Below are 25,991 nucleotides of genomic sequence, written 5' to 3' on the forward strand. Positions count from 1 at the left end.
CTATATTTGTTAAAAAAATATGGATACAAATATGGATGTACCAGTATTCGATCAATATCCAATTTGTTTTTACTCCATTAACATCATGATAGTGGCAGATATCATGGGACTTATACTTTTGCTTGCAAGCTCTTCTTTTTAGTGGAGGTCTTGCCAATGCTTTAGTTGGGACATCATAGGATTCTATGGATGGTGGGGCTTATATTTTTTTCCTTGGACCCCGCCTAGTAGAGAAACATCACTAGATATGGTGCACATACTTCTTGGCTCTCGCTACTTCTCAGTGCAATTTTGGTCTCTCAAAGATATAACTGAAATACAAAAAGTATGTATTTAACATTTGCAATACTTTTTCACTAATGTTTATCAATAGAAAAAGTTCATAGTCAAGCAAAGCGCGTATGCATTGCTAGTTTATAAACTATATCTCAAGACAAAAATAAGTGTATATAGGCATGTTCAATAGTGCATCATTAAAAATATTGCAACCCTCTCCATACCTCCTTCCTTCCCCACTTCGACTCCCTCCAGTTCTCTTATCTACCTCTTACTCCTTCAATAACCTAGCATCCACCAATGCTACCTGCACAATCAATGCCACCCTACCCCCAGCGCTAGCGCCATCGCCCGCCATCCCTTAATCCCCTCCTTCGATCAGGACTTCATCTTTTGTTTCATTGTCACCTTGCTATCTATACCATCACCATCCAACTCATTGACATTGTCTCCACCTTCCAAATTAATATTGCCCACCATGCTCACCCCACCTTCTACCTCGTTGATCTAGGCATAAGCTTTTCTAATTTTGAGATTGAGCTTTATAGTAATGTCAATCTTACACTACATCTTTCTCTCCAAAGAAACCTCTTAAAACCCCTCCAAGATCCCATTTTTCCTCCCATGATTCGAAGATGTGGAGAAATTGATGCCAAATTCATCATATTATGGACTCAGCAACTTGTGGACAACGTACATCGCTAGGTTCACTAGATTATGAGTTTGTTGAGTTCACAAATGAAGGGCATCTTGATGGTGGTTCAAATATATTTTTATTAAAAGTTACCAAAGTTATACGATGATGTGTGCGTACACTAAACCAGAATAGGCTTCTCTTACTAGATATAGGGGGAAGTGTCCAAACGACACTAATTGTGTACCTTTTTGGAGCTACCTTTTCTGTGATTGTAAAATGAACTATTTTTTCAAAAAAAAATATATACATACGTATACATTTATATTTAAATAGATATATATACACATATACATATATTTATACATGAACATCAAATTGTTTTACTTTTTTTGCTCAAGGTCCCATATGTAAAAATCAACCTTACTTCAGGAGCTTATAGACTTTGTATATGCTCCGTTTTGTATGTATATTTACCATAGGATAGTCAGACACAAATGAAACTTTTATTTACCAATCAGAAAAAAAACAAAAGAAAGCTTTTTCTCTTCCATCTTTTCTTTTCTGCCCATGGCTGCCTTTTGAGTGGCTGGACCAAATCCATCCCCACATTCTTCTCCTAATTAGGTTAGGGAGTTAATATCTCCTTGCCATCCTTTTAGAGAAAATGTTTTCTTTCCATTCATTTATTTTCCATGTATCCAGGATAATTATTTTCTCCTAAGGTACCTCTCTCAGATACCTTAAGAAAACTCGAGCAATGTGGAAATACATAAGCAAAGAAAGCCCTCACTCACGTAGCCCATAGAAAGAAAAATATGTACACAAGTAAGGCTCCTTTTTCACTTGGAGACATATAGAGTTCTTAAAATCATAGATTTTTCTTTAAATGAAATTATCAGAAATTCAGAATAGCTTCAATGTCTTGGGTTTATTGATACTTGGATCTTGTGGAATAAAGTTCGCGTCGGAGACCCAATAGTTTCCATCCTCGTCAACGAACCGCCGGATTCTTTTAATCTCAAAGAGGGCTACAATAGGGAGATCCCTTGACCCCATATTATCATGGAAGAGATGATCAATGGCGCATTCAAAGTATAAAATATGGAGTCAATATCAAATTTTCTAATTTCTTTTTTGCTGACGACCTGGTTTTCTCTAAAGGTGATATTCGGTCCCTAGTTGCCACCCTAAAGTTTCCAAGAATTTGAAGCTTTGTCTGACCTCTCTATCAGATAAGAGAAAAGAGAGTAAGCTTGAAAAGAAAATTTCCCAGATTTGCTACAAGAAAATTATATGTAAATAAGCATCACTAGAACATATTCTGACAACTGTAGATAGCTTAAACAACAGAAATGAAGAAGGTGCTCAAAACATAAATACCACCATTTGCCCTTATACTTGAATAGATGCTACCAAAATCCTAGTTTCCCATCATGTGATCTAGTCTAGCATGAAGGTTGGGTACCCGGTTTGCTCCGCTTACATTGTCCAGAAGCTGTTGTAGCCAGTCTCGGGCCGCAGGATCATCCTGCAAAAATAATAATTGAATCTAAAGCATGTAAGCATACCAGATAGAATATTAGTTATAATACATATAAAAGTTTCAATACGAGGTTGCAAGATCAAGCTACGGCAACAAAGATTGTGATATAAGGGGGTGACGAGGTATCATAACAAATGAATTGGAATGACATAGCAACCCCCTTCAAAATCATATAAGAGAGTTGTATGCATGCGTAAGTTCAAATACAGCAAGATATTGATTTCTGTTAGATATCATTCTTATTTTCTGAGGCAACCTACAAATATACTGTTGCGTGAGTGCAGGGAAGAATAAAGTAAATGGATGCTATAAAAAAATAAAAAAAAAGAGAAATTTTCCATGCTGAATTCCAAGGTTATCACTGGCCAAAGATGGCATCACATTTTCAGCATAAAAATACATTTTCAAGTTATCACTGATCATAATTTATTGCTGTTAAATTTATGCTTTGTTGACCTTTCGCTTTCTTTTCCCCCCTTGAAGTGGGAAACTCAGAGAAGGGGCAGCGGCAAAGGAAGGGAAGTGTGGGGGATGATGAATTCATTACCATTGTGATCAAAACACTATTTTATATAAGACAATTAGTAGCCCCAGAAAAGGAAGAACGAGGACATAGTTAATTATTAAAATGTAAAAATACACCAGCATCCGATCAAATTTGAACTGTTTCAATAATAAAAACATCAGCATAATCAAAGCATTCAAGGGCATTAATTGAAGAAACTTGATGGAGTACTGCCACAGAGTAGAACTTACACGAAGGCAATTATTAAAAGTTCCATCTTTTAGCATATCTGGAAGGCAGTTCTTCAAACTGTCACATGCCCTGTGATGTGGTAAGCAAAAAATCAAGGTTCCATATTGCAGCATATGTCATAGCCCATGAGCACGATAAAGACAACAGGGTTTTAGGTCGCACTGACATGTCATACACAAAAAGCATGGACAAAGCAACATATTAGCGCCCTGTTTATCCGCCTGGTTTGCAATATAAGCTGAGTAACAAACCTTGGGTGCTCTGAAAGCCGTTGGTAACAACGGATTATATGCTTCAACAGCCTAGTAGAGGGCTGCTCAGCAAGTGATGTAACCATAGACCCAAGCACTTGACCCACAGCATAGAAGCGGTCTGCAGTAGCACAAATATGTCGAAGCCCAACATCATCCAATAGTATTTTTTGCACAATAAAGGTCGCCACCTGTAAAGTTGATGAGTAAATCTATCAGTAATTTTATGCCCACAATGGAAAACAGAATAGGATTGGTAGACATAAAGCAGGTCCATCACCAAGAAATTTATCAACAGAACAATGCACATAACATAATATTTGTTATATGATGAAATTGAAAGCCAGAAACCAGTCACAGAGTACAAATATACATATAAACAAACTACAAAATTAAAACCTAGAAATTTTCTTCTGTCGGACCCCGCTCCATAGTTCACTACCCATCACTTACTGTCTTTGAAAGTTCACTACCCATCTCCATAGTTCTCAGGCACAAAGGAATGATTTCTGTCTGAAGAAGAAAACCGATCACCTCAGTATCATCAACCTGCAGAAGGGCAAAACAAGTATTGTCGCATTACTACTAACAGCAACCGCTAGGTTCCAGGTAACCAGTGCTAAGAAAAAAAAGTGAAATAAAAAATGTTACTTCATTATTTGCCAATAATATAATTTTTATGGTCCCACCTAGCCATCCAGAGCATAAAAGGGTAAAAATGAGGGATAAGGGAAAATTGTTGTAAATCTAAATTAATTCGGAGATGGCACCAACGCATTGTTTCCAGAGGATGGATGAAGACCAAAATCAGGCAATATGAAAAGACATGAATAAACCAAGGCTACAGGTTGTCATGACGCGGCAAGGAAAGAGCAATGAAGTAAAAACTTAGGGCTTTTCATGCTCTAATAACTAAAAACTAAAATTATTATGAAATCTGTTGTACTTTCAAGGTCATCATTAAGGAATTGATTTTCTCAATCATTAGTCCTTACAATGCTGACTCCAGATACTTGATGGAAGCATATTTACAGGTCAGCACCCATATATCATCTTTATCCTAAACATCTTGCAATTTTAATCCTTTGCTTTCCATTTAAATCCAATTTCATCATGTTGTCCCAGTTATGTTGGTTTTGAGGGAGTTATAAATCACACATGATAGAACTTTTTTTTTTTTTGAAAAAAGCGGCATTTTCATGAGGTTGGTAGCTTCAAGAAGGCCTATAAAGAAACTAATTTTGAACTCTAAAACAAGATTCAGCTGGAGTTCTCACTTTCACTTTCTTCACAATAATGGTGAGATAACTGCTGAATCACGGTCCTAAGAACCAAATTCGTTGGAATAAGTTCCTACAATAACATGTTTTAAAATGAATAAACCACCAAAAGACAAGCCAAAAAACTGCCAGGGCAGGATACAAACACTCAATTTGCAACACAAAGCAATGAGGTAGGGTGCCCTTTCTCCTTTTTCTTTTGCTTTTTGAACACTTTTTCTTTTTGCAAGTTCAAGAAGAATTACTAGCAGAGAGCTCAATGCGAATGCAAATAGTTAGTCTATACTAAGGCATGTATCTCATAATCAACAGGGTCCTCTTCACTTTTATGATTGCTTAAAGACAGATAAATAATGGAAACAACAATACAGAATCCATGTAGGTTAGATGCAATTATTTTTTTATGTGTTATTTAAAGAAGCAAAAGTACCTTTACAAGTGCACCTATAGCTCCCAAGCTGGTTAGTCTTAAATACTCGAAAGGCCTTGTTTTGCTTGTAGTATTTAAAAACGGGTACAAATACAAAGGTATATGTGCTGAAAAATGAGAAAAAATGAAAGAACAATTAAGAAGTCACCTATCATCAATATTATCATTATATTATTGCCTAACATTATGCAGGATATTCAATGGATCACTTATGAATCTTACTATATTGGAAAACCTCCTACTCACATCAGATGCATAAACAACAATTCAAAACATTGTATAACAAGAGATGGAATAACTAAAATATTTATTTTAACTATCTCAATTGTGATTTTTGCTTTTTTTTTTTGAGTTGCAGGAGGAATTAACAAGTTTTCTTTATTATCTTAAAGACTTGCAAAGGCAGGGGGGCTTACATCCAAAGTCTAGAATACACAATATCAATAAGTCTATTTGTGTGCAAAAGGAGAAAATACCAAAGGATCAAAAAATTTGTGTCCGTTCAGAGTTCTTTTCCCTGAATTGGATAACTTTTCAAGATGTACGATGTAGCATTTAGCCAATAAGTTGGCTCATGATCCAGGAGTATCATTACCTATGGTGGACTATTTTGGCCACCTTCCGTAGATCTTGACAGGATTCAAGACCAAGATCTGCCACATACAAAGCCGATTAATGCATTAAAACCTCATAAGGATATTACTTTCACATACAATTTTCATTTGGGGCATGTTTCTTCTTTTTTGAAATTGGATAACCTTTCAAGATCTACGATATGGCGCCTTGCCAATAGCCTCCTTGGACTCCAAACAACCCAACATTGAGGTTATTTAGGCCTCCGAGATGCCTGATCAAACCAAATTTTGACATTTTTAGAAACTTTTGACCAAGCTTTATCTTCCAATCCAAGAGGAGTTAGGCGACATGATAGAAGGAAAAGTTGATATAGAAGTTGAGATCCATCTCTAAGAAGATTTTAGATGTTTTGAATTATTTTTAGCAGTCATATGCTATTTCTGGAAAATCCCGATCTCTTCCAAATAGAAGAAGAATTCAACCCAAATTTGAGAAGTCAAACCTCACTCGTATAAATAGAGGACCAGTAAAACAGTTTTATTCGTCTTTAATGAAAGCAAAAAGTGTCTAAAACCCTAAGAATTACTTCTTTACTGCAAAAATATAATTTGTTAAATTTAGTTAAGATCTGGTAATCAGACTTTCATATTATATTATAGTGATTTTAATTCTTGTTATGAGCACAATTACATTAACAACAATTATTATATAGAAATTATTATTTATTATAATAATATATATCATAAATATAAGTTTATAGTAATATGATAATATCAAAGAATAAAATAGCAGTAATTATTATAGTAATTATTACGATAATTTCATAATAATCACATAATAATATTAGTATTGTTATAACAAATATGTCATATTTTTTTTAACAAATATAGGATAATGTATATTACTGTAATGAATTACTACAATAGTGCATTAATAAGATATTATACTAATTCTAATATATTATTAAATTTATGTACAATGATATGATAATTATATTGTGTTATTAGGACTATGTATAGAATATCATAATAGTTATTATATATAACAAATTTCAATTAATTATTGTAATAATACATAATATTACTCAAATAGCAAGTCACTAATTGGCCATCAAATAGAGATTTTTATTCTCATGATCATCTTTTAGTTGTTAATACGAGATACAAGGCCTGCTACTGAAAGTAGTACTACACCTTTTATCGTGAAATATTGATTGCTTCTTGGTTGTCCTAGCCCAAGAGGTAATCGACATGACACAAGCAGACAAAAATATTATCAATGCAATATATGAAAGGGAAACCAACACTTTTTCTTTTTTTTTCATTTTTATCCTAAAACTTTCATTTATATATTATTTTTGCTTCTTTTTGGTGGCAAGTCATAGCTATCAAAATGATTTTTTCCCTTTCAAATATTCCCATTAAAGTAGAGCCCCAACCTAGTGTATTTATCTACGAATTTATATGTGCCCATATGGATCTACTTTTTTGGAACAAAGGACAATCTCTTATAGTTTCAATCTTTTGAATAATGGTTTATTATGTCTAAGGGTTTCTCTTTGTACTCTACAGAAGTACCAACTTAAGTTACGAGTAAGCATAAGATTTCCTTTTTCTATAAGGAAGAATAAAAAATGACTCAAATTGTAGCCTAAGTTCAAAATTTGTGAATTCATTTGCACTCCATACGGAAATCTAGAAGCCATCAATGTCTCTTGCAGTGTAAGCTTATTAAGCCACTTGCAAGGTTATCACGCCTCTTTCAGCGTCATCAACCAAAGAGCTGAGAATAATTTGTAATTGTCAATTACAAGTAACTAAAGAGAGACAACTTTGGCAACTATGATTCCAAAGAATAACAAAACAAAGAAATAAAAAGGGTTTTTTGCCTGAACCATTACTGTAGTAGTATGCTTCTGCATACCTTATGTTGATCATGGTATTAATTCTTCTAAAGTTGCTCATATATGTGTTATGAATGTGTGTTTGATATCCAGCCATATTGTATGGATGCCCAAACTTAGTCCAAAAGAAATGACATAATCTTATCGATGCCTAGCCATGGGGCATAAGCATGACATCATTTTATGCCCAGTCACAAGGCATAAGCATAACCATGGCCTGATTTTGCTTCCTTTACTTTTATATTTTGGAACTATAGAGTATTGCTTAGTTTAGAGCATGGTCAAATTATGTGCCATTTATCTAATTATGATTTAAGGTATGCTGAGCAACATTATGGTTATTGCATTTCTTATTTGAGTGGCTCCTCAAGTGGCTGTGAGCGCAACTGGTTTACCTTCGTCCTCATCCACAACAAACAGAGGAACTGTTTGACACAGAAGCGTCGCAACGACCTTGTATATGTTCACTACAATCTGAAGTTGAGGCTAAAGTATATTCAGGAGGAAGTGGAGCTCAGTTATACAGATTCGATCCATAGTGCTTTCGTTGATAATAAGAATGATCTTATGATCGGATGGCTTGTGGGCCACCAGCAGGAGCCAGAGCTTGACGAGCTAGGATCGCCTTCACGACCAGCCAACTTTGTAGCCAGCGAGGCTAGGGTCGATGCAAGGCAATAGGCTGAACGCAATATGTCATTCATTCCTACAGCTGATCAGCCACAACCACAGGAGAGCCAGTAACCACATGACTCCTTATCTAAAACATCCTCTTAGAGATATGATCAAGAGATGATGAGACGAGCAGAGGGACACAAAGGGTAAGAAGGCAGCTACCCAGCACACCAAAAAAGAAAAACAAAAAGCACGTGCAACCTCAATGAAGAGTGTCAAGAAGTTGTCCTGAAGCAGCAGCGATAACAGTTTTGGTGGTCATAAATCTGCTGGCCACAGAGGAAGTGAAGGACAGGAGACCACTATTTATGAGATACAGTCGCAGGATCGTCTTTGATACACCGATGAATCTTATTTTACGCATGCTACACAGGATAGGAACTACAATGGACGATATGCTAGAGCCCGCAAGGATACGATTGCATATAAGAGACGAGCTTCTCGAGGTCATTCAAAAGGATACGATATAGTTGCAGATGACCTCACACGTGGAGTAGGATCCAAAGACGTATCAGGTTCCGAGTCGTATACTGGATTCTATTATCCGTAGCCACAGACAACCTATGATCCATACGGATACGGATATAGATAGGGTGCGTCTGAGACATCTTCCAGTAGCTACTATCCTACGCAGCCCAGAGCATCTCACAGATCAAATTTTGCTGCCGGCATATTCGGATAGGCCCCTCCACAGTCGTATTATCAACCAGAGGACACCTCTCAAAGCCAGAGCTTCAGCGAAAAATCCGAAAGTACTTATAACACAACGAGTGTTTCTTATAGGATGAACATACAAAACTACAATGCTGCTTGGTTGGAGGGGTAGGTTGATGTGCCTTCTGATTATACTGATAATCCAGATATCTATGAGAGGCATCGCCGCTCGACCCCATTTTAGATATCAGTATGTATATTGAACTTTAAAAGTATGTAATTAATTGTATCTTGATTTAAGAATATTTTATGTTGTTTATTTTATAATTTTTTATCATTTTAAAGCAATAAGATGCATCATCTAAGTTAAATTTGGATCATAAAAACATCAAAAAAATATCAAATTAGACTTAAATTCATAGAACAAGTTCGAAAAGAGTAAGAACTCAAAAAAAAAAAAATTAGGGTGTGTCGGTCTGTGAATCGGCACACCCTACCGGTTCGATCGAGCCCAAACCAGTATCGAACCATACTAGGCGCCGACCGGTGCGAGTCCCGGTACCGGTTTGGCGGATCTTGCTTATTTCTCTATACTTATATATAGTTTCCTTCATACTTGTTACCTAGTTCAAGATATCTTTAGGGTGTGTATAGGTGGTGGGGTTCTTACTAAAACTTCAAGCTCACATCCTTTCCTTTTTTCATGTTGTATAGAGAAGCAAGATTCTTAGATCTAATGCGGTCTTTTGGTTGCTTGTTAGATGGACTGATTATTAGATTTTTGAGTTCTAGAAGAATCTTGCTTAGTTATTCTCTAAGATTGTAGACTTTGGTGATTCAATTGGTCACTCAGATATTTTGGTTGGATGTGGACTTTCGATGTTGCGGTTGTCTATTTTGAATTTATGGTTGGAATGTTTAGTTTATGTCCAAAGTCTTAGTGACTTCTATGTTGAAGCCACAGCCTGTATCCTTGTTTAAAAACAATGTTTATGATGTTTATGAGTTGTGAGGCCTTGTATATATCATGGGGCTACGCCTTGTAGGATATGCAGCTGTCTCACACAACTAGCTTATATGGCTGGGTTAGGGCGTGAACAATTAGCATAGTGAGCCTTTAGGAAGTTACTTTCATCATATCACAAACTAACCTCACCAAATAACCTCAAGTAACAATAGTTATTGTAAACCTAAAACATTCTTGAATCTTGCAAGCAAAATTGAATTCATGATTTTCACTAATTCATTTCCCAATGTGTGCTAAAAGGATGGTGCATTTGTTATGAATAAAGATAGCAATGTGCACAAGAGTGCAAGACACTTGCATTTCACAAGAGGCAAACAATGAATCTACAAATTATCCAAGAACATCCATCCTTGCAGGGTAATTATATAATTCTGAAAAATGTCCACATGCATGACTTGCCATCACTTTGAAAATGCACTAAGAAGCACAGCCTAGCACATATTTATACCCATACTTGCAAGTAGAAAAGCACATGCATTTTGTTCAAATGTACAGCTTACCATTGAGGAAATGAATCCTGGTATCAGGATGTGAGGCCACACACTGCAAAAAGTAAAAAGTAAAAATCAAATGAAAAAGAATCAGATGATGCTCATAATATTTAATTGTATAATGGTTATTTTCCTTTAAGTGTCACAAGTCACAACCAATTTTCACAGACTAAAGTTCAAGAACTTTTCAAATTCAATTTTGGGCAAGATTAACTGAATTCATTTTCAGCAACTTTGTTAGATCCAGCTTTAGATCAACAGCTCCAGTTGAAAATTATAAAGATAAAATAATTCAACTGAAATTAAGAAAAATTGAAATAAGAAAAACAAATTTAGTTAAGAAATAAATTAGACATTGTTAAAATGTATTATATTTATCACCTTTTGATGAATTAGATTGATAGTGTGCATTGAGACAATCGAACAACTATTTTGAAGGAAAATGTTTGAAAAATTTGTGTTCAGTGTCCTATACCATTTATTCATCTTAATGTTTAATAGAAGTTTAGCATGCGATACTAGTAACATCTATGAGGTTTGAGTCCTAGAAAAACCAAATTGATGTCCAAATATTTTCTTTTCCACCATCTCTTTAAAACTAATGTCACATTACTTCTAAATCTTCTCAAAGCTTGCAAAATTTAATTTAACGAAGAGAAAATGATTCCGACATTTAAAGAAATGAATGTCACATAAAAGATAAATAAACATCCCATATGCACATTGAATTTGTTTGCATGAGTTAGTTTTGGCCAAAACTTATGAGACTGACCTAGTTTGGTATTGGTTGTGGCTGAAACTGAAGCAGCTTTATTTCAGTTTCTAGAGTTGCAGATGACATTCCAAACCAAATCAGAGAATAAATAAAGGATAGAGTTCATGAATCATCATGAACAAGAGAAGCAAAAACTACTTGATAAAAGCACCAAACTGACAAAGTAAATGTTAATAGATATATTGATGGCAAATACCATTTGAGAGAAAATCAAGGATTTAAGACCTGGTACCACACCTATCTTGGCCTAGTCTCGGATCGGGATAGCATTAGGATGCTCCTATCCCAGGAAGGGATTGGTTGGGATCCAAATACCATTACTAGGACACCACCAAATCCTTTTTTTAAAATTTTCGTTTTCTATTATTTTATTGGTTTTATTGATTTTAAGATCTTTTAAGACTCTAAAATAGGTACAGTACCAAGATGCCCTTTCTTGCATTTTTTTTCAATTTCTTAATTTTAACTCTTCCTTCCTCTCCTTCCTCTTTTTCTCTCTTTTCCTCTCTGATCTTCTCCTATGACTGAACCAACAAGAGAGAAGATAGTCAACAGGGCTCTCTTTAGGGCCCCGCTGTCTTAGTATTGGAAGACCCATTTAGCAAACCAACTGGTCCTGACTAGTACCAGTTGAGATGGCGGCAAACAGCTCAAACGTCCTGGATCATGAGCAACCTGGTATCTCAGGAGTGTCCCAGGTATCATTCTCTCAATGGATCTGTCATTACCATCGGAAATGGAATCCTTGGAGAAAACTATTTAACAGATACTACAAAAGGAGCTAGACCCTCCTGATTCTTCATAACAATAATTTCATGTGGAACACCGGAATAGCTCTATTATTACATATGCTTCCATGTATCACTAGGACCAAAAATTCAAGGTTTTGGCATCTAGTAGCAATCTCCAATCACATGCAATCAAATCTCATTTTCAATCTAATCCCCTGTTACAAATTCACCAAGTCAGAGTTAAAGGAATGATGGACCATTGATCATGTCATTCAGATCAACTTCTAATTGTAGCAAATACTGATACAATTTTTTTTTATTGTCATCCATAGTTAAAAGAATGCTTCACCCATAATTAAAAGAATGCTTCACCCACATGGCTGGAGCTCATTTCATTAGGGAAAAAATGTACTCATCTAATTTTTTAGCAATAAATATGAACAAAGCAAGATGGCTAGAAGTACTTTAAATATTAAGAGCAACCTTCATTGCTACAGCATTGCTTGAGCAAGCCAAAAACATTTTTATCATACATGTATGGTGGCTAAAATAAGCCAAGTTTGGTTGTTTGAGCTAAGGTTGTATTGACTCGAATATCAGGCAATAAAGAGGGATCAGAAAAACAAGTTAAGCGTATCAAAAATAAGAACATTAATATGGATTTCTGGATGAACTAGAAAGAATAAATTGAGAGCTGGTAAATTAGAGAAGATGTTGGAGTTGCACAAAGTATAGACAAAGTGGTGGGGAGAATTGATTGATATAGTATGGCATGTACAACAGACACCTGAGGGGGCTCCGGTTAAAAAAAAATGGACATTTTTTGTTGAAAGATGTAGGAGAGAACGACATAAGGTCACATGGATAGAAGTTGTGAGGAGGGATACGTAAAAGCTTCAAATTAGATCAAAGCTGGACCTAAACAGGAATTCTTAGGGAATGAGGATCCATCAAGCTGGGCCAAAATAGTTAGAATAAGGTTTAATGTTTATGGTTATTGATATGGTTATGGGCTGATCTCAGCTACAGGTGCTCAATATCAGATCTTGAGCTCACATTAGGTTCACATATTACCCGAGCCTAAAGTGCAACTTATGCTTGGCCCATTCTATAAGCGAACAAATTAGAACAGGCCCATTATCAAGCAAGCCTACCCTACTCATACATCAGTCAATTTACATGCAGCCTTACAAAGTGGAATGTTAAAAGACAAAGTAAAGAATATCGGGTAAATATATAGCCATGAGACCTACTATAGAAGCAAATCATAATTATATATGCCATGATGCAAAACTAATTAATGAAAAAGGAGAAAGAAACCTCTAAGGCAAAGAGTTGACCTGAAGAAGAGCAAGTGCATTACAAACTCGATTTGATGCTCCTGGTGACAGTGTTGGAGGGGAAAGATAGGGGTATATTGAAACAATCTCCTGCAAACAATCAGACAAGAGGGTGTTAGGATCAGGTTTATGGATCCTTATTAGCCAATCATAAGTAGTAAAACAATTTAGGTATCCACTGTATAAACTAGAGAGAGAGAGAGAGAGTCAGTGGCATTGTTAATTCAGAAGATATATTCTTCTTAAGAGGCCTATATATACAGTATTAGCCTACACAACCATATTATCATATTATGGAAATCAGAAGCTTCCTATAGATATATACTCTGGTTCTCAAGAACAGATAAATCTCATGACCAAAAGTACTTTCAAGGGAAAAACTGTGAGCATGCAAAATAAGTTTTTATAAGGTGCATAGGCATAGAAGCTCTTTGGCTGCTATGAAATGTGCAACATATTGATCAAAGCATGTTAGGATAAAAGAAGCTATGCTCATACAGCCTAAAATCTAGTTAATAATGCTCCAAACGAACAAGCGATACGGTGAAAAATTAGACGAGAATGAAAACCCATTCAAGGTGCTGCTTAAGCATATGCAGTTATGCACTAAAGCTAATTAGGCAATTCAGTCACAAAAACTTAAAATATCATCAAAAATTTGGAAACATTAATCGATGTGTTCTTCATACAAACATAAAATACATACGCACAAAATATGAAATAATATATGTCTAATCGATGATGTTGAAATAGATAACGCAATAGCCTGTTGTGAAATGGAGATAACATAATGTATAAACTATAAAGACATATATTTTGCAAAGGGCTTACCAACTGTACACATAAAAAAACTGTTGTTCACCATATATATGAGAACCTAATTTCTAAGCTAAACTACTCTGACGAGGGAGCTAGCAGATCTCAGTTAATCTGTGGAGAATAATTCATAAAATCTAGAATAAATATGCCCAAAAGAACCCCGTTGAACTTACTTTTTCTTTCTTTTTCTTTTTTTTGTCTTGCAATCCAGCATCTGAGTAGTGCATGTTTAGAAACCGTTTTGCCGGTCTATGAAAAGCATATGGTGTCAATTAATTTAGCACTGTTTTGTTCTCATAATATAAATCATACTTGAAATAATCAGCACTAATACAAGATCAATTGTACCCAAAAGGGAAATGTCATCCAAGTATCAATATCACTTGTTCCTCACATTACTTATATTCATTTACTTTTGTACCACCAAAGTTTCCAAGAGCCTGAAAAAATTGAATATTACAAAGTTCAAGGCTTAAACTCTTAACTATGATTTCACCTTTCATACATCATCAAATCAACCAGATTCAATCAGTAAGAGGTTAATAAGGACCCATGTGAGCTTGACAACCCCTAGCCTGAGCCCGGCCTGAAACAAGCTTCACCATTTGAAATCAAGGTTAATTAGGGCTTGCAAATTGCTGGCACAGGTGCAGCTTGAGTTGAGCTCAAAATTTATGACCCTATCTGATTTCAATCTAAAAATACGGTAGCATAGCCAACATAAATAAGGGTCAGGTTGAGCCTGCTCTGGACTAAACCAGCCCAGTGTGCTTATGAGTGCAAATCTGGACTTATTACAACTGGAACGAAAATTTCAACATTTTATAATATAAAAAAACTTAGATACGTAGAATCTGATAACATCATAAAGATATCTGAATACTCTTATGACATCCTGCATGAGCTGAATAAATACAAGTTGTCCTACATAGTAGATTATGAGATTTGGAAACAGTATCATGCCGATACTCCTGAGCACATGATGGCAATCATGAATCTTAAAATCTGTCATGTATGGGAAATGGATCCTAAGTGAATGAGTTTCAACTTGATAACAGACCAATATCACATCCTGTGATACAACGTTTTCTTCGCAGATATTAAAAAAGAAACATATTTAAATGCTCAAAATAAGCATCACATACATCAAAATGCAACCAATAATTTACCTCAAGAATATTGTGATCCCATAAGCCATTGTACCATTTTCAATGCATTGATCTTCGAAATCCCTCTTATATTTTAAAGTTAGGATGGATGGTGGGATCATCAAGGAGTTCAAGGATAGATGTGGAAGTCTAAAACATTTTGAAAAGAAAACCAAATGGGTAATTTCCCTTGGGCATGATAGGTGGGTGTAGAAACAAAGACATAACTTTCCTCTTTCTAGCAATCCTTCATGAGACTCACTAGAAAAGGCAATCCCTCACTGTAAGATTCTGGAGATATGCGCCTCTCTCTCTCTCTCCCTCTAAATGGAAAAAACTAAAAAAAAGTTACCAGGTTATTGCCCTCCCCCACCTACATTTTTATTTACAAAACACAGAATCTCCTCACAATCTCCATGTCAAAAATCACAAGCAAATCCCCCTCTAAGCCCCCTGCCTCCTTCGATCTCTCCCTCCTCTCTTGCCTTAGAAGAAACAAAAACTAAAACTCCACCATGAACTCATTCCACAAACACTCTCATCACCAATACCACCATCCTTAAAACTATAGTCACCAGAACTATTCCAAACCACTCAGTTCAGGGTGCACCGAGTCGTCCCGGCGGCAGACCGGGACGGTTCCGACAACTAAAACGAGAAATCAGGACGGAGAGGGAGAAAGAGAAGGAAAGAGAGGGGGAGAGAGAGAGAAGCAGGGAAGGGAGGGAGAGGAAGAAGGGAGAGAAAGAGGGTGGTGGTTAGCCGGTAGAGGGGCGGAGGAGAGATTTCGCCTCCAGTTCTTCTATTTTGTTTGAAATAAGGGTCCCGAAAGGGGCTCCTTATTTTGAAAAATTTAAGTGAAGCCGACTTCACTTAATTTTTTTAAAATGCCAACTTCACTTAAAATTTTTCAAAATAAAAAGAGGCCCCCTCCGGGATCCCTGCTTTGAACAAAACAGGAGAGCTGGAGGCGGAGCCTCTCCTCCACCCCTCTATTGACTTCCGCCGACCTCCTTTACCCTCCATAGGCCTCCGCCAATCTCCGCCACCCTCCTCTTTCTCTCTCTCTTCCTCTCTCTAGTTCTCTCTCTCCTGTCTCCTCTACTGTGTTGGTACGGGCCCGATATGGAATGGCACGGGTGCATGCCGACACGTGCCGCCGGGCAACCAATCCAGGCCCTAGTTCCAACACAACTCCTCAAACTCGTCTCCTATCGTTGTTGTCAGATCCACACAACCGCATCCAACTCAACAAAACCCTTATCATTACATTTGCAACTGTTTTTTCATCATCATCAGCTACCTCATACTCAACTCCACCTAACACTACCTCAATTGCTATGCAACCACTATGCCACTGCCCCCAATCACAATATAAGTATCGATATCATATCCAACCAGGATTATTGCCCAGCTACAATTGATCCTTATGATGGTATTTGGCTCAACGTAATCATCGTCTTCTTGTTCTTACTTGTGCTGAGGAGGAGGAGAGCTGCTCTATGTGCTTGGTAGAGTACATGGAAGGAGAGCTGCTTTTTCAAGACATGCCTAAGCCTTAAGCAAGCCCAAAATCAAAAGTATCAAACCAAGATTGGGGTCAAAAATGGTGGAATGGGATAGGTAGCAGGGCCCAATGAAGCCAGTAAGTCACAGATTCAAGGTTGCAGCAATGCAACAACAAAGGGTGCAACAACAAAGGGTGCAACAAGATTGGTCAATTTCAAGGATAGAGCAGCCTCGTGCAGCAAATGGTTTAGAATGAATAAGGATGCAGCCCCTATTGTCATACGCAAAGTAGCTACGTGGGGTGGCAATAACATAAAAGGGATGGAGACAAGGGTCACTGGAAGCATGGTGGTCAAGGGGACAAGAAGGGGATTATAGGTCGATAGTAGAAGAATGAGGTAGAAGAGAGGAAAGGATATGAAAAGCAAGAGAAGAGTTTTATTTTTGTTCTTTCTTTCGGAGATGGGGGCATGACATAGAGGTTTCTTAATGTAGCATATATTTTATTAGGTGCTTTATATATTATTACAAGGTAATAATATATTTAAACTTCAAGCAATACATAAGATGGACTAGAGGTGGCCAATATAGGCTAGATTTCAATCCGAGCCTTGAAATTGAAGCTTGGCTCCCGGAACCTAATTTTGCCTAGCCTAAGTCTAGCAGACATAGGAATTACTGGAATCGACATCCAGTCAGCCCTATTAAATCTAATCGGATATAGGTCATTACAAATGTAGCACAATGAACTTCCATCAATAAGTAATATAGAAATGCTTCAAATTTGTATGGACCAAATTGGTCTCTCTTTTTTTAATTAGCAATGTTTCCCATTGTTGTCAAATGTTCTTCCAAGAAAAATGAAAGCAACAATAGAACCACAGAAGAAATTTCCAAACCCTAAGATCCTAGAGAAAATATTTCAAAACCCTAAGCCTTGTTCTTTTCTTCTAGCATTGTTTTTCTTCATTATTCTTCTTCTTTACTTAAGTAAACATTCAACAAGTATTTCATACAAAAGAATACAAAATCTGCCCACAACTAATGTAACTCATCGTGCCATAAGAATATAAAATCTGCCCCCAACAAAATAAATCGAAACTAGATGAGGTTACAATCAAACCTGAAGGAGTGCTGCAATAGTGCCATAAGAATTCCATAATAGCGGAGCTAGATCTTGAAATATCTCTCTTTTCTGCATGGTAAAATTATGCAACTTAAGCTTATCCCACCAAAATCTCAAAAAAGCAAAAAAGAAAGAAAAGCAAAAAAAATAAAACTTGATCCTATTTTGTCAAGTAAAACTAAGACTATGTGATTCCACAATAAAATTATTATTTAGCAATTGCACCAAAGTCAATTTAAAAAAAAAAAAAAATCAATAGGCAAACTGAATCCAAAGATGGTATGGCAGTAAGCCAAAAAACTAACAGAAAGATCTAACGTACCTTAAAACATCTACATTTTTTGTCTAAATTCTAACTAAGTACCATTGGAATGCTGATGCAGAACTACAGAAAATCCAAATATCAATTCTATTTCTTAGCATACCATTAAAGTAATCTCCTTGAATGTTACATATAGTCGGTCAATTATGTATTGGTTGATATTTCTTCAATAAGTATGACACACATTTGCCCAAATCATCTTCAACAGATACAAGAAAAGCAATCTTAGTTAGAGTGAAGGTTGTTTGAAGTTGAAGTTCCAGAGAATAACAAGCATTAAATTCTATTTCTTAGCATATCATTCAACAAAATTTCCTTGGATGATATTGTCTTAAGAAATCATCTATAATTTGATATTTCTAAATAATTGTCGTATATTGCCATTCCAAACTTGAGAGACACAAGAAAGATTGAAGCTGATGCAAAGCTCTGAAGACACTACAACCGTCAAAATTTTGTTTCGGAGCATGTAAACTGCATGTTAGGTGTGGGCCTAAGATGCCATGAACTAGTTTTTAGTTCTATAATTGTTTAATTTCCAGGAATATCAGAATCTCACAAAGGGTCAGCTTTAAGGAAGACATGCCCAGAGAAACAATAGTTTTGGGCCACATTTAGTTAGTCCACTTTAGTTGCATGAGATAAGTATTTAAGACTTGTAGGTATCATGAACTATTTCTATATTGGAGTATTTAAGGTGACATTTTTTGGATTGCTGTCTTCCAGATTCCACCTGTAGTCTTCTTTTATTGTCTCCTCTAAGTATTACTACCATACTTAGTTAGTACACTTTAGCTGCATTAGATAAGTATTTAAGACTTCTGATATTAATTAACTATTTCTATATTGGTGTATTTGATGTGACACTTTTTGTATTGTTGTCTTGCAGATTCCACCTGTAGTCTTACTGTTTCCTGCTATCCAAACTCACCATGCTTGAATGTGATCAGCAACTTGGGCATTCTTAACCAATAAAATTTGTCTTTTACAGTTGTCAAAGAATAAACAGTAAAGAACCGATGCAACATATTAAACTATGTCAGAAAAACCAATGATAACAATGACAAAGCTCATCCAGAAGAACTGCTGCAAGAGGCTAAAAATGTCTAAAGTTAGTTTCTTCTACAAAGTCCTGTCATATTTCATGTACAAATGCCATGGTATAGTCTTCATCTACTTTGAGGTGAGACAATCATCTAGATCATTCTCTCGTATGAAGGCAAATCCTTTGCCAAATACATCTCGTTCTCTCAGGTATACCATCAAATCTATTCAAGAGTCCCTCGAGCACTGACAATTCAAGAAATAAACAATATATCATGATGCCTTCATTTAACATAGGGATCCTAGTTTAGGCTATTGTCAGCCTATAATTGGGTCTTGCGATCCCAACCCAGTCTACGAATTTACAGGTTCCATTATCCAAGATTTGTGGAGGTTGTCTTAACATTATTAGATAATTCTGCGCCATGAAAATTCATTGTTGCTAAACCATACCTTAGGCTTTCATAGTTCCTTTCATCAGTACCAATTAAATGTAGCATGCAAAGTTCAATATGCTTTAACCAAATCAACACATGCATCTCAAAGGCTACAAAACCGCCAACAAATTCTCAAGCCTAGACTTAGGATGAAGCTATAACCATAGGATTGACATAACATTTTCACAGACAAGATTTCTGCTCTCAAACTACATAATTATCAGTTTCTATGGAATAAGCAAGGAAGCAACTTGATAGCTACATACACCAAAATTTTATAATTAACTACAAGGACAGTAGACAACCTTCAAATGAGATCAACAAAAGCGGATTTTCAAATTTGGACCACTAAAGAGCATACCGTGTAACATACCATATTAAACCAAGACCACAATGAACTACCAATCCCAGATACCCACCTTAAAAATTTCTCACAAATAATATCTAATAAAATTTTACATAATTCTCCACCCACTTATTTATAAGAGATGGCTCTAGATGCCCATATACCTGTGACGTTACCTTCTCAGACCAATAAGTCATCTGCATTACCTTAACCAGCAGCTGTTATCCCATTTCCATCCTTCAGTTTTGAGGATCAGGGTAATATTTGTGAACATGTTATGACCAACTAGAAACCTAACATAAAACCTCATGCCTAGTATGAAATTCATTGATAAGGAAGCAGAAGAAGGGAATACCACAAAGCCAGAACGTTCCTACTTTATTAGCTATTCAAAAGCTTGTGCAAACATCAAGCAACCTTAAGTGGTTCCTGACATGCTTAGAAAAATTTTCAAGCCCCTAAATTTACATTGGCAACTAGTTACTTCTCACAACCTCCATATAAAGGAAGGGTTGGAGAAGAAAAGAAATGGATTCTTTCCTTCTTCAAAAATCAATCAAAAGCTATCAGAATGAGCAACCAAAAACAAAGAATTTACCATTACCTCTAATTTCCATTTACTCTGGTTCATTCCAATCATCCATCTTCCATCCAAACTTTAGCCAATAATAAGAAAAGAGTTTTTAATAAACTATGAAAAAATCTTTAAATTAAAAGAGACTTTAGAGAGACAGAATTATTGTCTATTTAGTTACATGAACTAAATATCTTCTATTATCAGAACCAAATTTTAGCACGTAATCGAAAAAGATATTTATAAACTAAAAGAATATTGCAATAGAGGAGATCTGAGAGAGCCAGAACTACTGTGTGAGTTAAATCGTATTTTTATCTTCCAGTATAAAAAAATAATTACATTTAAAGTTGCATGGTTTCTTTGATTCTTTTACCATTCAAGTTCATCATGAGAATTTTGTCATTTTATTTTTAGGATATTATTTCCATGCACTCATGCCCATGCTTAAATGGCATCAATGTGCAGTTGTGGCATTACCTAAATTCTAGGGTGATTGTAGTCGAACGATGGACCAGACCAAGTGTGAAATTGGGTAACTTGAGTTTCAGTTGGCATTGGACGGACACAATTCAACCTGTTTTGGACATGGTTGGATTTAGGATGTCCTTGACTTAGTGCAGTTTTAGTACATATTGGCACAATAAGTAGATACAATCACAGATTGATTACATGTGCAAAGGACGGGCTACTCATGCCTTTGATGTGCATGAGCTAGCCATATGCATGCATGGGCAATGGTCTTCTCACCAAAACTTTGGCCATATGCTTGGGACTTAACTGCTTAAAGTTGTGATTCATTCCAGCCTATGCTCTGACATGTAGACTGCCCTAAATTAAGAAAAAAGCCAAAGTTTTTGGTGAGCCCATGGTTGTCCACTTAGGTGGTTCTGGCACCAGAAAACCACACTTCAAACTTGCAAACATATATAAAGTGCCCAGAGAATGCAGATATTGTGAATCGATAATCCATGGGGACGCATGAAGACTCCTAAGAGCCCCCTTTCTTTTGGGTGGTGGGGGGCAAGGATCTAATGACCAAAACACACATAGAAAAGGCTCCACTTAATTGCTAAGAAAGTGAAGGAAATGGAAATTCGCTAAACAGGAATTTTCTTTTCTACTGTTTGGAACTAATAAAAGAATTATAGAAGAGAAAACAAGGAGAATATAGAGGGCTAAAAATTGGCCAAAATTTTGGGTGAGACCATATTTGTCCACTTAGGTGGTTGTGGCACCACAAATCCAAACTTCAATCTTGGAGACATATATAAAGTGCCAAGACAATGCACAATTTGTGAATTGACGGTCCACGGGATACATGAAGACTCCAAAGAGCACTTTTTTTGAGGGAGGGAGGACAAAGATCTAATGGCCCAAACCCACACAAAAATGAAAATTCACTAAACAGGAATTTCTTTTCAATGGTTCGGAACTGGAAAGAGAATGCTAGAAGAGGAATCAAAGAGAAGCTAGGATAAATATTTCACCAACAACACTAAATCTTTTCCTCTCAAAAAGTTCATAATAAAAAGACAAATAGGTAAGTTGTTCAAGACAACTTAGCCAACTGTTAGCCACAATCCCTGCAATTTCCTTAGTTCAAACAAACACAAGAAAGTTCCTGATTTTCTCTTCTTTTCTTTTTTCCACTGATTTATTTTCTTTTAGTTTGTCAGCTGCCAAACAAAGCCTAGAATTTATGATAACCCCCTAAAAATTTTGTAGAGTAATGACAAACAAAAGTACGCAGCGTGCTGGCTATTGACTGGCACAACCATGTTGTGCCAAGAAGTTCCCCTTGCACTGCCAAAACAAAATTATAAAAACTAGGTTAGATCCATAACAAGCAGTATCGAGCTACATCAACCCATGCCAAACCAGCATAATACTACCTGCATAGGTCGATATGGACTAACACAGGTCAACACCCTGCTATAGGTAAGGCTGCAAATGGGTCGGGTTGACCCGTGTCCAGATCTGGCCTGACCCGCTTATACCCAAACCGACCCGTGTTAAAGGACCAGTGGGGCCGGGTCGGGTTATAAGATTAGACCCATTTCATTTTTCGGGCCGAGTCTGGGTTTGCTAAATTCAGACCCGACCCGACCCAACCCGTATTCAAAAAACCCGTTAGACTCGTGACCCGTCCACGCGATCCGTCCGCGCGCCACGAGGCCCGTGCCTTGTCCGTGAACCGTGCGCTCACTCTCAGACCTTAGTCTCTCCTAATTTCCAAATCGCAAATACCTCAGTCTCTCTCTCTCTCTTGTTAGGGCTCTCTCTCCCATCAACGGTCGGCCATCATGACTGTGACTACACCCCGTCCCTAGATGTGACTATTGCTCAATCCTCCCAAACCATCGGCCATCGACCGTCCGTGGGCATCTCCCATCGCGATCGATCACCATAGTTCATGCAGAGAATCAATCTCTTCAGTGTCCGGCGACTTCGGCGTGCTCGTCCTGACTCTCGAGTTATCCCCCTCCTCCGAAACCCAAGAACTGCATCTTGCCCTACATCTCCTCCATCCTCCCTTCTTCCTCCTCTGGATAATGCAATACCATTCCTATGATCACTTTATGACTATTAGAATAGTTTTCCCAGTACTATTCCTCCTGTTTTTCAGCTACGACTTTCTGAAATGACTGGATCGATAAGTTAAGGCTTCAGAGTAGGGTTTTCCGGACTTCTCTTGTTGTAATATTTGGCGTAAAACTTTTTTAAGTTGCTCTCTGAGGCAACATATATTTTACGGTAAGAAGATGCAAAATTAGTATTACCATTCTTTTTTTTTCTTTGATGATAAGGGAGGTTTAAGAAACACCTAGCTTTTATTAATGATCCAAAATTATTTAGAAGATAATTATGTACAAAATAAGCAACGAAAATACATAAAAAACAAGGCTCCTTAATGCAGAGATCAGACAAAGTACTCCAAAAACAAACCACACCTAAGACCACATGGGATTAAAAGGATTCTCCTCAGTAACAACATCGCTCGCTAAGGCTCATCTTATAGTAGTAGAACATCTAGGTTGTTGTGAATAAAATCTTACCCACAAGCCACAACAGAAACTTAAAAAGCAGTAGATATAAGAGTATGATGATAGGCGAGGTCAACAATTCCAAAAGTACATGGATTTTGTGTTCCATTTTATGCATTTTATGGTATTCATCACCTGCCAGATCATCACACAGTTTACTCACTTTACTAGTCGACCGCTTAGTTTACCGGAAATTGGTGATTGGTTTACTTAGAAATCCTAGAATGCCACTTAAAAATCCGATCTAGACCCGACCCGGACCCAAATTTTTTGGGCGGGGACCCCGACCCGAATGACTAGTTGGGTCAAAAATTGTAGCCGTGGACAAACCCAACCTGACTCGAACTTCTATTGGGTTGGGTCTAGGTCCAAAATTAGGACCCGAACAAATAACCATATTGGGTCGGGGTCACTCATGACTCGGTATGACCCGACCCATTTGCCCCTAGCTATAGGCAAGTTACCACAGTGCACAAGCACACATGCTGATACGACAGACACCAGCACTAAAAACCAAAGAAGAAAGTAACAAAGGATTTTTCTTTTCCTAGAGTCAGTGCTCGACATGGCTCTACTAGCAAATGCACACTCACATTTCACCAGCTTATATCCAACGGCTTGGAACCCTGAAGCATGTTGGTAACTAAACTCTTTAAGAAAGTGAAGCAGAACTACAATCCTGAAGCTTCATTTGGGAAAAATGTAGGTATTATCACAAACATAATGAACCAAATTTTAATTCATCCAATAACAAAATTTTTGCACTAGCACCAAAGTTGTTAACCAATGTAGCACCATAATCGACATCTCGATCAAAATTCTCACTCCTACAGTAAAAATCTGAATTCTACTTCCCAAAATTTTTTTCCCTTTTAAAGAAGGAAAATAAAAAATGACAAAGAACTTCAATAGAGCAAGATATACAGAGACCAAGGTAAATCAGGATAGACATTCACTATAGCAATAAAAAAATAAATATGTCACAACCCAGGACCTCATCCAAAAAGACTAGCCGGAAGGTATTATTTGGGTTTCTTAGTCCTGTATGAGTATCTAAGATCTCCGTGGCGAATAACCGATGTAGGACTAAACACACGCCCATTCAAATCTAATCACAAGCACTACGATCAGATCGTGGTCAGGACCTCACCCAAAAAGACTAGCCAGAAAGGGTATTATTTAGGTTCCTTAGTTCTGTATAAGTACCCAAGATCTCCTCAGCAAATAACCGATATGGGACTAAACACACGCTGGGTCCTCACAAAATAGATATTATACGTTGCCATTTTAATACAATCCTTCTATCAATATGTCTTCTCCTCAACTAAAATTTAATAGGAGTCTTCTCTCCCTGGAATCAAAAAGAAAAAATAGTACTGCACATACAACTACTTCTCTACCAACTTTCTGCCAAAATTCCCCTCCTACAATAAAATCTGAGGCAACTAATGAACTCCTCCACCAAAATTTAATAGGAGTCTTCTCTCCATCGAATCAAAAAGAATGAATAGTACTGCACATACAGCTATTTCTTTACCAACTAATCAATTAGGGAAAAAAAATCCTCCGGAACTCTTGGTAATTATAAAAGAAACGTTTTCTCTCAATGGAAATATTCCAAGAATTCTAAATAAAAAATTCAAGGTACACGAAGAAAACAAACCATAAATCGAAAGACATACAGATAAAACAAATCTTCCTTCAATGGCAGTCTTTTCCCAGAATTAAATAAAGAATTAAAGATACCTAAAAGAAACAAACCAAAAATTCGACGACAAACGAAGAAAAACAAATCTTCCTTCAATAGAAATTAACCAAAAAAAATTTCTTTCCCAGAATACACAGAGAAAACAAACCACAAATTCAAACACACGCGAGAAAGCAAACCTTGGAGAGATCGAAAAGCGCATTTTCTCGGAGCTCCGGGTCGCAAAGATCCAGGACAAGCTGCTCCGCGGACGCCATCTTCCGGTCCTTCACAGGCTGAACAGCACCGGCGCCGGCGGCAGCAGCGGCGGAGGGCGACGGGCCGGCGAGGCCGCCGAAGGGAGGGTTGAGATTGAAAGAGAGGGGAATCTTCGACATGAATGACGGGGTGGAGGTGCGAACAAACCAGATTCGAAACTGGAACGGGATCGGAGAGAGCCGGAAACGAAACGTTTGTTTCCTTTCGTTGGTTCGACGACGTATTTAAACGGAAAGTGAGTCGACGTAGAAGGAAAGTCGGCACGTGGCAGCTCCTCGCTTGCTGTGGTATTTGAGGAACCTGGATC

The 25,991-nt window shown here is 36.9% G+C and overlaps 1 protein-coding gene across 2 annotated transcripts; it reads right to left on the reverse strand.

Moving 5' to 3' along the window:
• Positions 1–2,146: 2,146 nt before the first annotated feature.
• Positions 2,147–25,891, reverse strand: LOC103696352 (CCR4-NOT transcription complex subunit 9-like). 2 transcript variants are annotated; one of them, XM_008777949.4, is made up of 9 exons: positions 25,606–25,890; positions 17,946–18,017; positions 13,347–13,436; positions 10,510–10,552; positions 5,175–5,281; positions 3,918–4,013; positions 3,465–3,655; positions 3,213–3,282; positions 2,147–2,441 (listed from the first exon to the last, which is right to left on the reverse strand). In XM_008777949.4, the coding sequence occupies exons 1-9, from the start codon at positions 25,801–25,803 to the stop codon at positions 2,334–2,336; spliced, it is 975 nt and encodes a 324-aa protein (XP_008776171.1). In that variant the 5' UTR covers positions 25,804–25,890; the 3' UTR covers positions 2,147–2,333. The 2 variants fall into 2 exon arrangements, with proteins under 2 accessions (XP_008776171.1, XP_038988510.1); XM_039132582.1 differs by lacking the exon at positions 2,147–2,441 and having other exon boundaries at positions 3,214–3,374; positions 25,606–25,891.
• Between the last annotated feature and the right edge of the window lie 100 nt (positions 25,892–25,991).

The sequence above is a fragment of the Phoenix dactylifera genome, chromosome 12 (assembly GCF_009389715.1).
Source record: "Phoenix dactylifera cultivar Barhee BC4 chromosome 12, palm_55x_up_171113_PBpolish2nd_filt_p, whole genome shotgun sequence".
In the NCBI taxonomy this organism is placed as follows: Eukaryota; Viridiplantae; Streptophyta; class Magnoliopsida; order Arecales; family Arecaceae; genus Phoenix; species Phoenix dactylifera.

Bases quoted from the DNA above. Each gene is read 5' to 3' on its own strand.
- LOC103696352 (XM_008777949.4), bottom strand. From the start codon at position 25,803: ATGTCGAAGATTCCCCTCTCTTTCAATCTCAACCCTCCCTTCGGCGGC. The intron at 18,018-25,605 runs GTTTGCTTTCTC...TTTACCATGCAG, and splicing joins CGCTTTTCGATCTCTCCAAG to AAAAGAGAGATATTTCAAGA. The intron at 10,553-13,346 runs GTCAACTCTTTG...TACTTTTTGCAG, and splicing joins ATGCACTTGCTCTTCTTCAG to TGTGTGGCCTCACATCCTGA.